The sequence below is a fragment of the Haliotis asinina genome, chromosome 2 (assembly GCF_037392515.1).
Source record: "Haliotis asinina isolate JCU_RB_2024 chromosome 2, JCU_Hal_asi_v2, whole genome shotgun sequence".
NCBI lineage: Eukaryota > Metazoa > Mollusca > Gastropoda > Lepetellida > Haliotidae > Haliotis > Haliotis asinina.
In genome coordinates, this window is record NC_090281.1 from 5,827,426 (window position 1) to 5,839,627 (window position 12,202).

A 12,202-nucleotide genomic window follows, 5' to 3' on the forward strand; every position below is an offset into this window, starting at 1 on the left:
AGTTCATCGTGGACTGACCATTCGAATTCATTTAGTAGTTCGGAATTTGTGAGTGACAAGTCGAGAGCAGAATAGGTCCCTGTACCAGGATGTAAATATGTGCTGGAACCATCATTATAAATACATAAATCATTGTCAGAACAAAAATCCTCCAATAACTTACCTTTAGTGTTTGTAGTTGCACTACCCCAGAGTGGGTTGTGTCCATTTAAATCTCCCATTATAATACAGGGCTTCGGGAGCTGGTCATATAGAGCTTGAAGATCAGTTTTGGCAAACGTCGAAGACGGCGAAATATAAAGAGAGCATAGCGTAAACGCTACATGTAAAGTAACTCTCACTGCCACAGCCTGCATATTAGTATCAAGTGAAACATGGCTTTGAACAACGTTCCGTCTGACTAGAACGGATGATCCGCCAGTGGCCCTATCACCCGGAGGTGAAAAACAATGATATGCTTTAAATTGACGAAGGTCAAATGTATCTGTTTGTTTTAAATATGTCTCTTGGAGACATATCGCTGAAGGTGTAAAATCTTGGACTAATAGCTGTAATTCATGTAAATTAGTCCTCAATCCTCTGCAGTTCCACTGTATAATATTATTAGAATAAACTATCTTTTGGGGGGATTTATTGGGGATCTACCCCGCACTCTTTTGGAGGGCGACAAGCTATGTGCCCTAGAATGGACGTTTTCAGAAATGTCCATGTCTTCAAGAGACCCATATTTATTAAACAGTTGAATTTTGTTCTGTGACCCTTTAGGAGCTCTGCCACTTTGTGGTTTTGAAGCATCAGGTTTAGGCTTCGGTTTACTTTTCACAGTTTGTTGACTATCAGCTGTCGATTGAGACTTTGAGTGTGACTGAGATGATGATTTGTGATCAGAAGAAGACTTTGAGGTACTAGGAAGTGATTCCTCAGTCTGAGATGATATGGCAGGGTACAAATGCTGTGGAGAATCACAATTTACCCAAGTCAAGGTAGTTTGGCAGCCTGTGGATGATTTTGTTATTTTAGGGGTAGACTCCAATGAAGTTTTTGCCACTGTAGCATAACTTTCTGGAAGATCAGACCTCTTTACCATTTTTTTGGCCTCAGAAAAGGAGATATTTTGAGTAAACTTTATTCTGTTTATCTCCATTTGCTCTTTCCAAACAGGACACTGTTTTGAAAATGAGGAGTGGTCGCCTGAGCAGTTGGTGCATTTTTTTACCTTACTGTCACAATCTTCTGTTGTGTGTGTCTTTTCACTGCAGTGAGCACACACAACAGACAATGTGCAAGTATTGACACCGTGGCCGAACTTTTGGCATTTGAAACACCGAAGGGGATTCGGAATGTACTTTTCCACACTGATATTACAGTATCCAGCTTTAAGTGATGTTGGAGCACTAGGTGATGAGAAAGAAAACAGATAGGTATTGGTTTGAATAGTTGTGTTGTTTTTACGGGCTGTGAAACGTTTGACATATAATACACCCTGATCTTTCATTTCGGAAGCGATATCAAGTTCAGACATGTCTGCCAGTAAGCGATCTCGATCACGTACGATTCCCTTGCTCGTGTTCAGTGTTTTGTGGGCCGTGACAGTAACCGGAGTGCCAACGAAAGTGTCAGTGTTCAAAAGGTTCGTTGACTGTTGCCTTTTGCCGCACTCGATCAACAGTGCACCAGAACGTAATTTTCTAATGTTCTTTACATCACCGGCAATGCCTTGAATACCTTTAGACACCGCAAAAGGGTTTAACTTTAAAGGTGCATTATCTTTGGTCTCAATGACAATAAAACGTGGCCAGTAGTCAATGTGTTTAGACGTTCTGAGGTCATCAACAGGGTCATTTTCAAGAGGACGTTTACTCTTTTTAGTGGGGGTTTCGTAAGCCATGGTGAGTTATTTAGGTTTCATCATCCGAGCTCCCCACCCACCACGGAGTATCACAAGGACAATGCTAAAGCAAGCGGGCCTCCAGCCTGCAGCACCAAGGATACCCGGATAATATACTCCAGCAGAAGAATTATGAATAATTGATCCACCAGATTGGCCCATGAGCCATCGCCTTCTGGGCATACGACTCTAGGCAAAGTTTTGAACGTCAGAATTCAAATCAAACATGTTTATAAAAATATAACCAAGACCAAAATTACATCAATTTCAACTTATACTTGTACAATGATAAATATACATAGATTCCATGCACAGGGCTTGGCATGACCAGCCGATTGGTCGAACCGGGCCCATTCGACCACCCGTCTAGGCGAAGTCAGGGCCAAAGTGGTGTATTGAGCAACAGGAACACGGTTGCAAGCTCCTATTGCCCTCAACCACCAGGATCCCTTCCTCCGCCGACACGGGCCGCAACCCACGGCAAACGGGTTGGTGGACCAAATATCCCCCCGGGTCCACTACGGGGGTGTCGGCGAGCTCTTAGCGTGACCCAGCACCCACCACGAGGAGGTGGCTCGCCACGGGTGCCCCAGATTTGAAGAGGTCATTATGCGACGATGTCGTATTGGTCACACCAGATATACGCATAAATACCTTTTGAAAGGTGAGGATCCTCCATTTTGTATCCCTTGTGATGAAAGAATCACGGTCAAGCATGTCTTGCTTGACTGCGTGGAATATTCCATCACAAGGGATACCTATTTTAAATCACGTAGTATGAAGGACCTTTTTACTAATATCAGTTCTCATTTGATTATTGGATTTTTAAAAGAATTAGATTTATTAAATGAATTGTAAATAGATATTCTTTTTTTATTATCGGAAGTTTAAATTGGTAACTGTGCTTGTTAGTGGCTGTATCCTCAAAGGGGGTTGAAGTACTGTAAAACTATTATCCTCCTGAGAGGGTACGTAAGTCCACAAACATTCAAAGTAAATTCAAACTTTCCATGTTTTTAATCGTAGAATAAGTGTCTTTTTATTTGCATTGCTAGATTTCCCGAATTGCTGACGCCTGAGGGGATGATGTCAATCCAGCTAGGGTCCATGCAGGTAGCAAAGGTACTGTAAGTCCCCATGGTCCCTAGTATGGTGATCTACCTTCAGTTGTTAGCAATCTATAGCCCATTTTTATATTGTATTGTCCTCTATAGATAATTTGTTTTAGGTATAGTTACTAGTTTTATATTCTACTCTGTGATATTCTAGTTGTTTTACTGTCCTTCGTTGACAGGTTTTATAATAGGCATATATTTCATTTCAGAATTAGATGTTCTCGTCACGATATGGCTGAGATACTGCCGATGTGACGTTAAATGTTAACTCACTCACTCAATATAATCTTTCACGCTAGTTTTAATACTAACTGTGATAGTCTGGTGGTTTTACTGTCCTTCGTCGACAGGGTCTTCATAATATGCACATATATTTCTTTTTTATGCCACGCATGTCCTCGTCACGATATGGCTGAGATATTGCCGATGTGACGTTAAATATAACCTCACTCACTCACTCATAGACAGCACACAATGAAAACTGCTCTTATTTCAGGAAGCAGTAGTTATACCAATGAACAACATGCTACTGTACGAAGATGGCGATGGCGTCAGAGACAAAATCAACAGAATTATTGAACAGGAAACGGAAAGGGTATTCTCTCCTCAGTGTTACAAATTGATGCATGTCGTTCAAATGCAGTCTATTGTTAGTTAGAAGTGAAGGCCACTGGTCCATAGTACAAATGTAGACAAAGTTCAACAGCAGATCGGATTTGTTTTCATATCAGCATGATAAATACACAAAGCAATAACAAATTAACGATAACTGGATAAAAATATGTTTTGACTGTCCACCCATTCTACTCTAGTTAAAAGATACAAATATCGGAATACACTGAGAAGTACAGACTAGATCGACCTTCATAAGTAACATAACCGGCTAGATAAAGGTAAAATGTGTCCCCATACTCTGTGTTCTTATTGTTGGAAAGTGATCTGATGGCATTCGATGTCTACAAAAGACGATCTTTAAAATGTTTTCTCTTCAAGGATGAAAATTTTGAAGAGGCCTTCTTTATGGTTGACATGGATGATGTCAAAAGAAAGCTGATACAATGGCGTACGTACCTTCCCAGAGTGACGCCGTACTACGGTAAGTACAGATAGAACTGTCACGTTTTATGTGCCATTCAGTATATAACAGTTTTTCGCGTGTAATATATTTTATAAGGGGATTCTCAATAAGGGCGAGCATGGCATACTATATTTACACTTGCACGTCAAGTCAAGTAAGCGGTCTTTTCAGAACTATCTGCTTTAGATAGAAGTGTACACGGTTCTGCAATGATATTCTCTTGTGAAAAGGGGGAGTTAGGTTTTCTCTTATTATCCCATTTAGTGACACCCTCAAAATTACTTACAGATTGGGCACCCGTGAACGGCCACCTCTTCGTGGTGGGTGCTGGGTAACACCGAGAGCTCGCCGCCCCCGTTGTGGACCCGGGGAGATATTTGGTCCACCAACCCGTTTGCCGTGGGTTGCGGCTCTGTGTCGGTGGAGGAAGGGATCCTGGTGGTTGAGGGCAATAGGTGCCTGCAACCGTGTACCTGATGCTCAACACACTACACCCTGACTTCACCTGGCCCGGTTCTACCAATCGACTGGTTATGTCATGCCCTGTGCATGGTCAACATCAAATGTGGATTATATATATCTTTGTATCTTTTCCACGAAACATTTTTGAGATACTCTCGCGTTTGAAAATGGTTACTATGCCTAGAGTCCTATGCCAGAAGGCGGTGGCTCATGGGCCAATCTGGCATTAATGACCTCCGGGTTCTATGTGTCAGATAATAGCCATGGATGGAACCAGCCTGACTTTTCTTCTTCTTCTTCGGACGGAATTGATGGACAACCCTTGAAGCTTAACCCCTTTGCCATATCAAAAGCTATTACTGGAATATGTGGTGAAGTGAAAATATAACACGTCTCAGGACAGGTGCTCTGTTAGTTGAATGTGCAAAGAGACAGCAGTCTGTTAATTTGCTCGCAGCTCGTCAGTGTGCGAATACTGGGATTACTGTTTCATTTCATAAAACACTTAATTCGTGCAGAGGCATCATACGTGATCGAGCAAAATGTCTTGCTGACATGTCAGAAGGCGAAACTGCTTCTGAACTGAAGTCCAAGGGTGTAACCTTTGTCAAGAGATTCACTAGGAAAACTGGTGATGATATCACTGAGACGAATACATACCTGTTTACTTTCTGTCTCACGTCATTACCAAAAATCAATAAAAGCTGGATATTTTATCATTGAAGTGGAAGCGTATATTCCAAATCCGGTTCGATGTTTCAAATGCCAACAGTTTGGACATGGAGCTAAGTCATGTCACAGCTCCCCGGTTTGCTCCCGTTGTAGTGGGAAACCTGAAAATGTCAACCGCACAAATGAAATCAAATGTGCGAGCTGCAATGGTAACCATATGTCATTTTCCAAATCATGTCCAGCATATGAAAGACAAACACAAATTTTGAAATTGAAGCACACCAACAATTTATCCTTCAACGAAGCAAAGGAAGTTGCAAGTCACATGTCGTCTACACAAACGTACGTTTCTACTCCTTGTCCAAAGGTTGATCAGGGCTGTCAAACTGCATTCACCTGGGTCTCAGATGACCAAACTGTTTTGTACAGTGTTTCTGGTGCCAGAAATGGTGCTGCCACTAAGACAGAGACTGAAGCTGACCATACGCTTCCAGCAATGTCTCCCACTCCATTAACCACCAATACACCGCCAGCACCTGAAGTTCTTTCAGACCCTGAAGTACAGCCAGCATCGGTAAACAAACCTAAACGTCTTACGACCAAACCAAAAGAAACAACTCAAAAAGAAAGGAACTAGGGCACTTAAGCACTTAGACGTGCCTTTCTCTTTAACTGTTCCTGTAGAGGTTCACAACACTTTTGAACCTCTGGACATGGAGGTCACGTCATCGCTATCAGATCAGCGAAGACCTTCTCCACGTGCTTCTCCAATTGAACCACCATGCCTTCTTCCACTACTTTATTTCAATGGAATTATAGAGGACTCCGTAATACATTTAATGATCTTCAGCTATTAATACAAGATCTAAAACTATCAGCCTTTTGCTTGCAGGAAACGTTCCTTAAAGCTACAGATAATTTTGACTTGAGATCTTATAATTCTTACCATCACTTTTCTCCTCCAGGTTATAAAGCTACTGAAGGACCTTCTGTTATGGTGAGGCAGGGTGTTATTCACAGTCATGTTCCTCTTAATACCCCTCCCCAGGCTGTCGCTGTATGCGTAACCCTGAATATTGTTTTTACTCTTTGTTTTTTATATATTCCACCTGTCTCCAGGTTGATCTTCAAGCATTATATAGCTACCGAAGCCCTGTGTCATCCTGGGATATTTAAATGGTCATAACCCTCTTTGGGGTAGTACTAACATCAATACAAACGGTAAAATCTTAGCGGGAGTAATTTCTCAAACAATGATTTATGTATTGTTAATGATAGTTCTTACACTTATCTTCATCCTGGAACTGGCACTTACTCATGCCTGGACTTGTCAATAGTGGATTCCAATTTACTGGGTGAATTTGAGTGGTCAGTTCACGATGACCTGTGCGGAAGTGACCATTTCCCTGCTGTTCTAACATCTGTGTGTCCATCTGATGTTCCTCCATCATCCAGATGGAATTTCACTAAGACTGACTGGAATTTGTATGCAACTCTTTGTACAGATGCGGCAGGTCCTATAGAATGTTTCTCTGCTGAACGTCTCAAAACAGCTGAAGATTGTATTCCAAAGTCCTCTCCAAATCCTCACATACGTAAGCCATGGTTTACAAGCTGGGAAGGCACGGAAGAAGGCTGAACATTATATCCGTCGCCACCCCATGGTCCATAACTACTAAACAAAATAAACGCAAGTCTTGGAAAAATTATGCGTCAAGGATAACTTCACGAACGCCAATGTCAAAGGTTTGGAACATGATCCAGATAATTAAAGGTAAGACCAAATCAAGCAGCCACCATCTGAAATCTGGAGATCAGTTGTTAACTGATCGATCCGATATCGCAAATAAACGCTTGCAAAGCATTCTTCCTCTTCCAATTATGTTCCAAGACTTAAATAAATACCAAGAACAACAGGAGAAGAAACCTATCAATTTTCATTCGGACAACGGGGAAGATTATAACGAACTCTTTTCTATCCACGAGTTTTATAATGCTCTCGAACAAGCTCATAATACTGCTGCAGGAGCGGATGGTATACATTATCAACTCCAGAAACACTTACCCGGATCATGGTTAGAGACTCTGTTGAATAACTTTGATGAAATTTGGACGTCAGGTAAATTTCCCTCATCCTGGCGTGATGCCATAGTTGTTCCCACACCAAAACCTTGACGTGATCATACTGATCAATCTAATTATAGACCTATCTCACTGACTAGCTGCGTTTGCAATACCATGGAACGCATGGTCAATAACAGATTAATATGGTACTTAGAATCAAACAACTTAATCACAGATATTCAATGTGGTTTTCGCAAAAATCGAAGTACCATTCACCATTTGGTTCGATTGGAATCATTCGTTAAGAATGCCATTGTAATCAGACAGCATGAAGTGTCAATCTTTTTCGAATTAGAAAATGCTCATGACTTTGCATTGCGGGGCCGTTTGCCTCAATTTATATCCGAATTTTAGCTGCCAGGCAATTTGAAGTCCGCGTGGGATCTACCTTGTCTGGTTATTATACTCAAGATGAGGGTGTCCCACCAGGCAGTATTTGTCTGGCATTTTATTTAGCATTCAAATCAACAGTTTAGCAAAGGTTTTCAATGATTCAATTGATGGATCACTTTTCGTGGATGATTGTGATATTGCTTGTCATGGGTAAAACATGCACACAATTGAAAGACAACTACAGCTTTGCTTAAATAAAATTGATAATTGGTGTATGGAAAACTGATATAAATATTTTACTGTTAAAACATTTAAGGATCCTTTTAACACAGTTCTCATTTAATTAGTTGTTTTTGTTAAAGGAAAATGATTTATTAGATACATTCTGAAAAATATGCTCTATAGATAGATGTATTTCACTGTTTGGTAGTTTAGACTAGGAATTTGAGCTGTTAGTGGCTGTACCCTCAAAGGGGGTTGCAGTATTGTAAAATTATTGTCCTGCTGAGTGGGGGGTACGTAAGTCCCAAAACGTTCAAAGTCAATGTAAACATACCAGGATGTTTTAAATGTAGCATTCTTCTTATCTTAATTTTGGCTAAACCTTCCTCGAATCGCCAGCAGCTGAAGGGATGGTGTAAATCCAGCTAGAGTCCATACAGGTAGCAAATGTACTGTAAGTCCCCTTGGTCGCTAGTGTGGTGATCTACCTTCAGTTGTTGGCGATGTATAGCCTATTTTTATATTGTGTTATCCCCTATCGCTGAATATTTTAGAATTAATTACTAGTTTTACTTGTATATATGTGATATTCTAGTCATTTTACTGTCCGTTGTTGACAGGATTATATAATCAATCTTTCATTATTGTTAATCTATATATTGTTTTAGTCACAATATGGCTGAAATATTGCCAAAGTGACTTTTAATTTTAACTCACTCGCTCACTCACTACTTACAGAATGTAGGGAACATCCCACCTGAGGGGATGGTAATTGAGAATGGAGGAATGGAGAATTGCATCCGACATAATGGGATGTTTTTCTATCAAGACATATACAGATATATAACACCGAACGTGTTTCGAGAAACTAAGATTTTTAGAGAGGACATTGACTCCATCTATTTCAGCAGTCAAGTGCAACAACGACCCTCAGATCCTGTCTCTCTTAGCCGACCTTGGCGTCTACTTTGACTGTGCCAGCAGGGTAGGGACATTATATCTCCTATGGACGAGGAAATCTTGCACCTTCTTGAAATGAAATGTGTTAATATACAGTTCTTTATTTGCTTACTGAAAATTATGATTTTTTTCGAAAGCCACTGTTGGAAATTATCATCGCCAATAAATATACAAAATTAATCTCTCAAGTGAATGGGTGCACGGTTTGATGAATCAATTGTAATTTTGTATTTTCCTTCAGAATGATATGGCCTCCATTCTGGGTCTGGGCGTGGAGCCATGTAACATTGTCTACTCCCACAGTGTCAAATGCTGTAGGGACATCAGATATGCGGCGGCGGCTGGTATTGATTTGATGGCATTTGACAGCGAACATGAACTCATCAAAATAAAGTCAATTCATCCTAACGCAAGGTACAATAGCTGTAATTATCAAATACAGATATGACATACCTGTCAGATATGTGCACATATTACACAACTAACGAAGTGCATCTCATTACGGAGATATCACATGTGAGATTAATGTTAAATACTGAAAGACGGCAGACACCTTTTGTTCTATTCGATGTACCTATTGGTACATCGCAATCATTTGGCACTTCTGAACACATTATACGTTTCTGTGTCCTTTGTCTTATATAGCTTGCTTGGTTCCAAATGTCATTTTAAACAGGCACGCACCATTTTGATAAACGTTACGAATGTGTATGTTCTGTATGTTATTATGCTAGTTGGTTATTAATTCAGTAATAATTATTATTGGGTCACAATATTTAGTGTTTTGAATAATAAATATGATAGGTCACATTTCGTACAATAGATGATCCGCATTTTTAGGATTCAGACTTTCGGGGAATTATCTGGCTTGACTTCCTGTTTTTATACTTCCGGGAGATAGTTTCAAGGGCATTCTACAGTGTTGGCGATAGCAGTAAGTGCTCGTACTTTCGGGAAACGACGGAAAGTATATATAAAGGCTAGTTGACGTGTTGTGATTACACAGATTCACGCATTCATATTCATTCGCTGGAGTTTGTCATTTTGCCTGTGCCAACGCTTCATCTCCAACGCCTGAAACTGCTGTCAGACCGCTCGCTGTATTACATTCTGCATAGTTGATGGTGAGTTTGCTATATTGTATATTTTGTGACCCATTGCCTTAAATGTTGTCTCATTTGTATTGAATTTGTAATCAGCATTGTGAAATTGACTTGTGACACTGTATACCTTGCTCTCGTTGCTAAATAATAATATCTGAATATTTTAAACTTGTCTTTGTTCCGTTTTGCTGGTTCACAGGGGATTTCTTATATTGTTTGTCACTGCAACTTCTTAATCGTAACAACATTGTGGGCTCGTCCAGGGTAGAAATCATTTGACATTTCAGATCATTTCTGAAATTTATTTCTAATTTGTGCAATTTTGCAACAAGTTGATTGAGGAACCAGCAAAATGGTGTTTGAACTTGAGAAGTTTGTAGTGTCCCCTGACTCAGAGATAATAAGTCAGCTGAGGAAATCAGATTTATTGCAAATGTCTTCACATCTCACACTTGATGTCAAACCTGCTATGAGGAATTTCAGATTTTGAAAATTGTGTTGAATCACTATACTGATGAGGGAATTTTTGAAGATGATATTGTGGAAATGGTGCCAGAGGAATGTTCAGATCAATTAGAAATAAAGCAACTTGAAATTCACTTACAAATTCAAAAAGATGAAAATAGAAAAGAGGAAGAACTGAACAGGCTGGAAAATAGGAAAAGAAAGAGAAAGAGAAAAAGAAGGCAGGGCATTGAAAAAATTTGAGATGAAGAAGGAAATAGCGAGAGAAATAGAACTTTAAAAACCTTGCAATTGACAAAGACATTGCTCTGAAGAAACTTGAAAACCCTTCTCATTCCTCAGATTCTTCCACTTTTGACATTGCATGGCATGCTAGGCTTGTACCCCCTTTTAATGAGAAAGACGTAGACAAGTATTTTCTACATTTTGAGAAGGTTGCAGAAAATCTGAAGTGGCCAAGGGAGTCATGTGCTATGCTATTGCAAATTGTTTTGAAAGGTAAAGCTTATTCAGCCTTGGCAGTTGAACAAAGCTCAGATTATGATCTTGTCAAGAGTACACTTTTGAAAGCTTATGAGTTAGTGCCTGAGGCTTATCGTCAGACATTCAGAAATGTTCACAAAAGGGACAATGAGACTTTTGTAGAGTTTGCTAGAGAAAAGGAAACATTGTTTGATAGGTGGTGTGGGTCTAAGGAGGGCCCAGATTTTGATGGTTTGAGACAGTTAGTGTTGATGGAAGATTTGAAGCAAAGTGTTCATGCTGACCTTACAAACCTTGCTAACTGTACAAAAGTCTCATTGTCCCTTTTGTGAACATTTCTGATTTTCTGATGATAAGCCTCAGGTACTAACTCATAAGCTTTCAAAAGTGTACTCTTGACAAGATCATAATCTGAGCTTTGTTCAACTGCCAAGGCTGAATAAGCTTTACCTTTCAAAACAATTTTCAGCTTAATTTCTCTCTCCATCTCAAGCTTTTTCATTTCCATTTTTCCAGTTCTTCTTGTTTTCAATATGCTACCTTTTGAATTTGTAAATGAATCTCAAGTTGCTTTATTTCACATTGATCTGAACATTCCTCTGGCACCATTTCCAAAATATCATCTTCAAAAATTCCCTCATCAATATAGTGATTCAACACAATTTTCAAAATCTGAAATTTCCTCATTGCAGGTTTGGCATCAAGTGTGAGATGTGAAGAAATTTCCTCAACTGACTAATTATCTAAGAATCAGGGGCAATACAAACGTCTCAAGTTCAAACACCATTTTGCTGGTTCCACAATTACCTTGTTGCAAAATTGCAGACATTTGGAATATATTTCACAAATGGTCTCAAATGAATTCTATCCCAGACGAGCCCCCAATGTTGTTACGGTTAAGAATTTATCGTGACGACAATGTAAAAGATCCCCTTGTGAACCAGCAAAACAGAACAAAGACAAGTCATAAACATTCAAAATTCTGTTATTATGCAACGAGAGCAAGATATACATAGTCGCAAGTCCATAAAACAATGCAGATTTCAGGTACAATTCAAGAGAGACAAAATCTAAGTCAATGGGTCACAAAATACAATATAGCAAACTCACCAAAGTCTTGGTGTGAGAGAGAATCAGCTATGGCAGCGATCGGTGCGACAGCAGATAATGTAGGTCAAGCGTTGACGGGTTTTGATGATCAAACGTTGGCAGTGACTCCAGCAAATATGAATGAATGTGAGTGTGGGTTTCCCCCTCAACACGGCAACCAGCCTTTATATACATAAACTAAGTGAAT

At 39.8% G+C, this 12,202-nt stretch overlaps 1 protein-coding gene across 1 annotated transcript in view; it reads left to right on the forward strand.

The window, feature by feature from the left end:
• LOC137274766 (ornithine decarboxylase-like) overlaps positions 1-12,202 on the forward strand; it is a 52,624-nt gene that overhangs the window by 12,915 nt on the left and 27,507 nt on the right. Inside the window, exons 2-5 of the mRNA XM_067808100.1 lie at positions 3,500-3,598; positions 3,997-4,099; positions 8,803-8,879; positions 9,096-9,268. Coding sequence (XP_067664201.1) covers positions 3,500-3,598; positions 3,997-4,099; positions 8,803-8,879; positions 9,096-9,268 — 452 coding nt within the window. The remainder of the gene's footprint in view (positions 1-3,499; positions 3,599-3,996; positions 4,100-8,802; positions 8,880-9,095; positions 9,269-12,202) is intronic.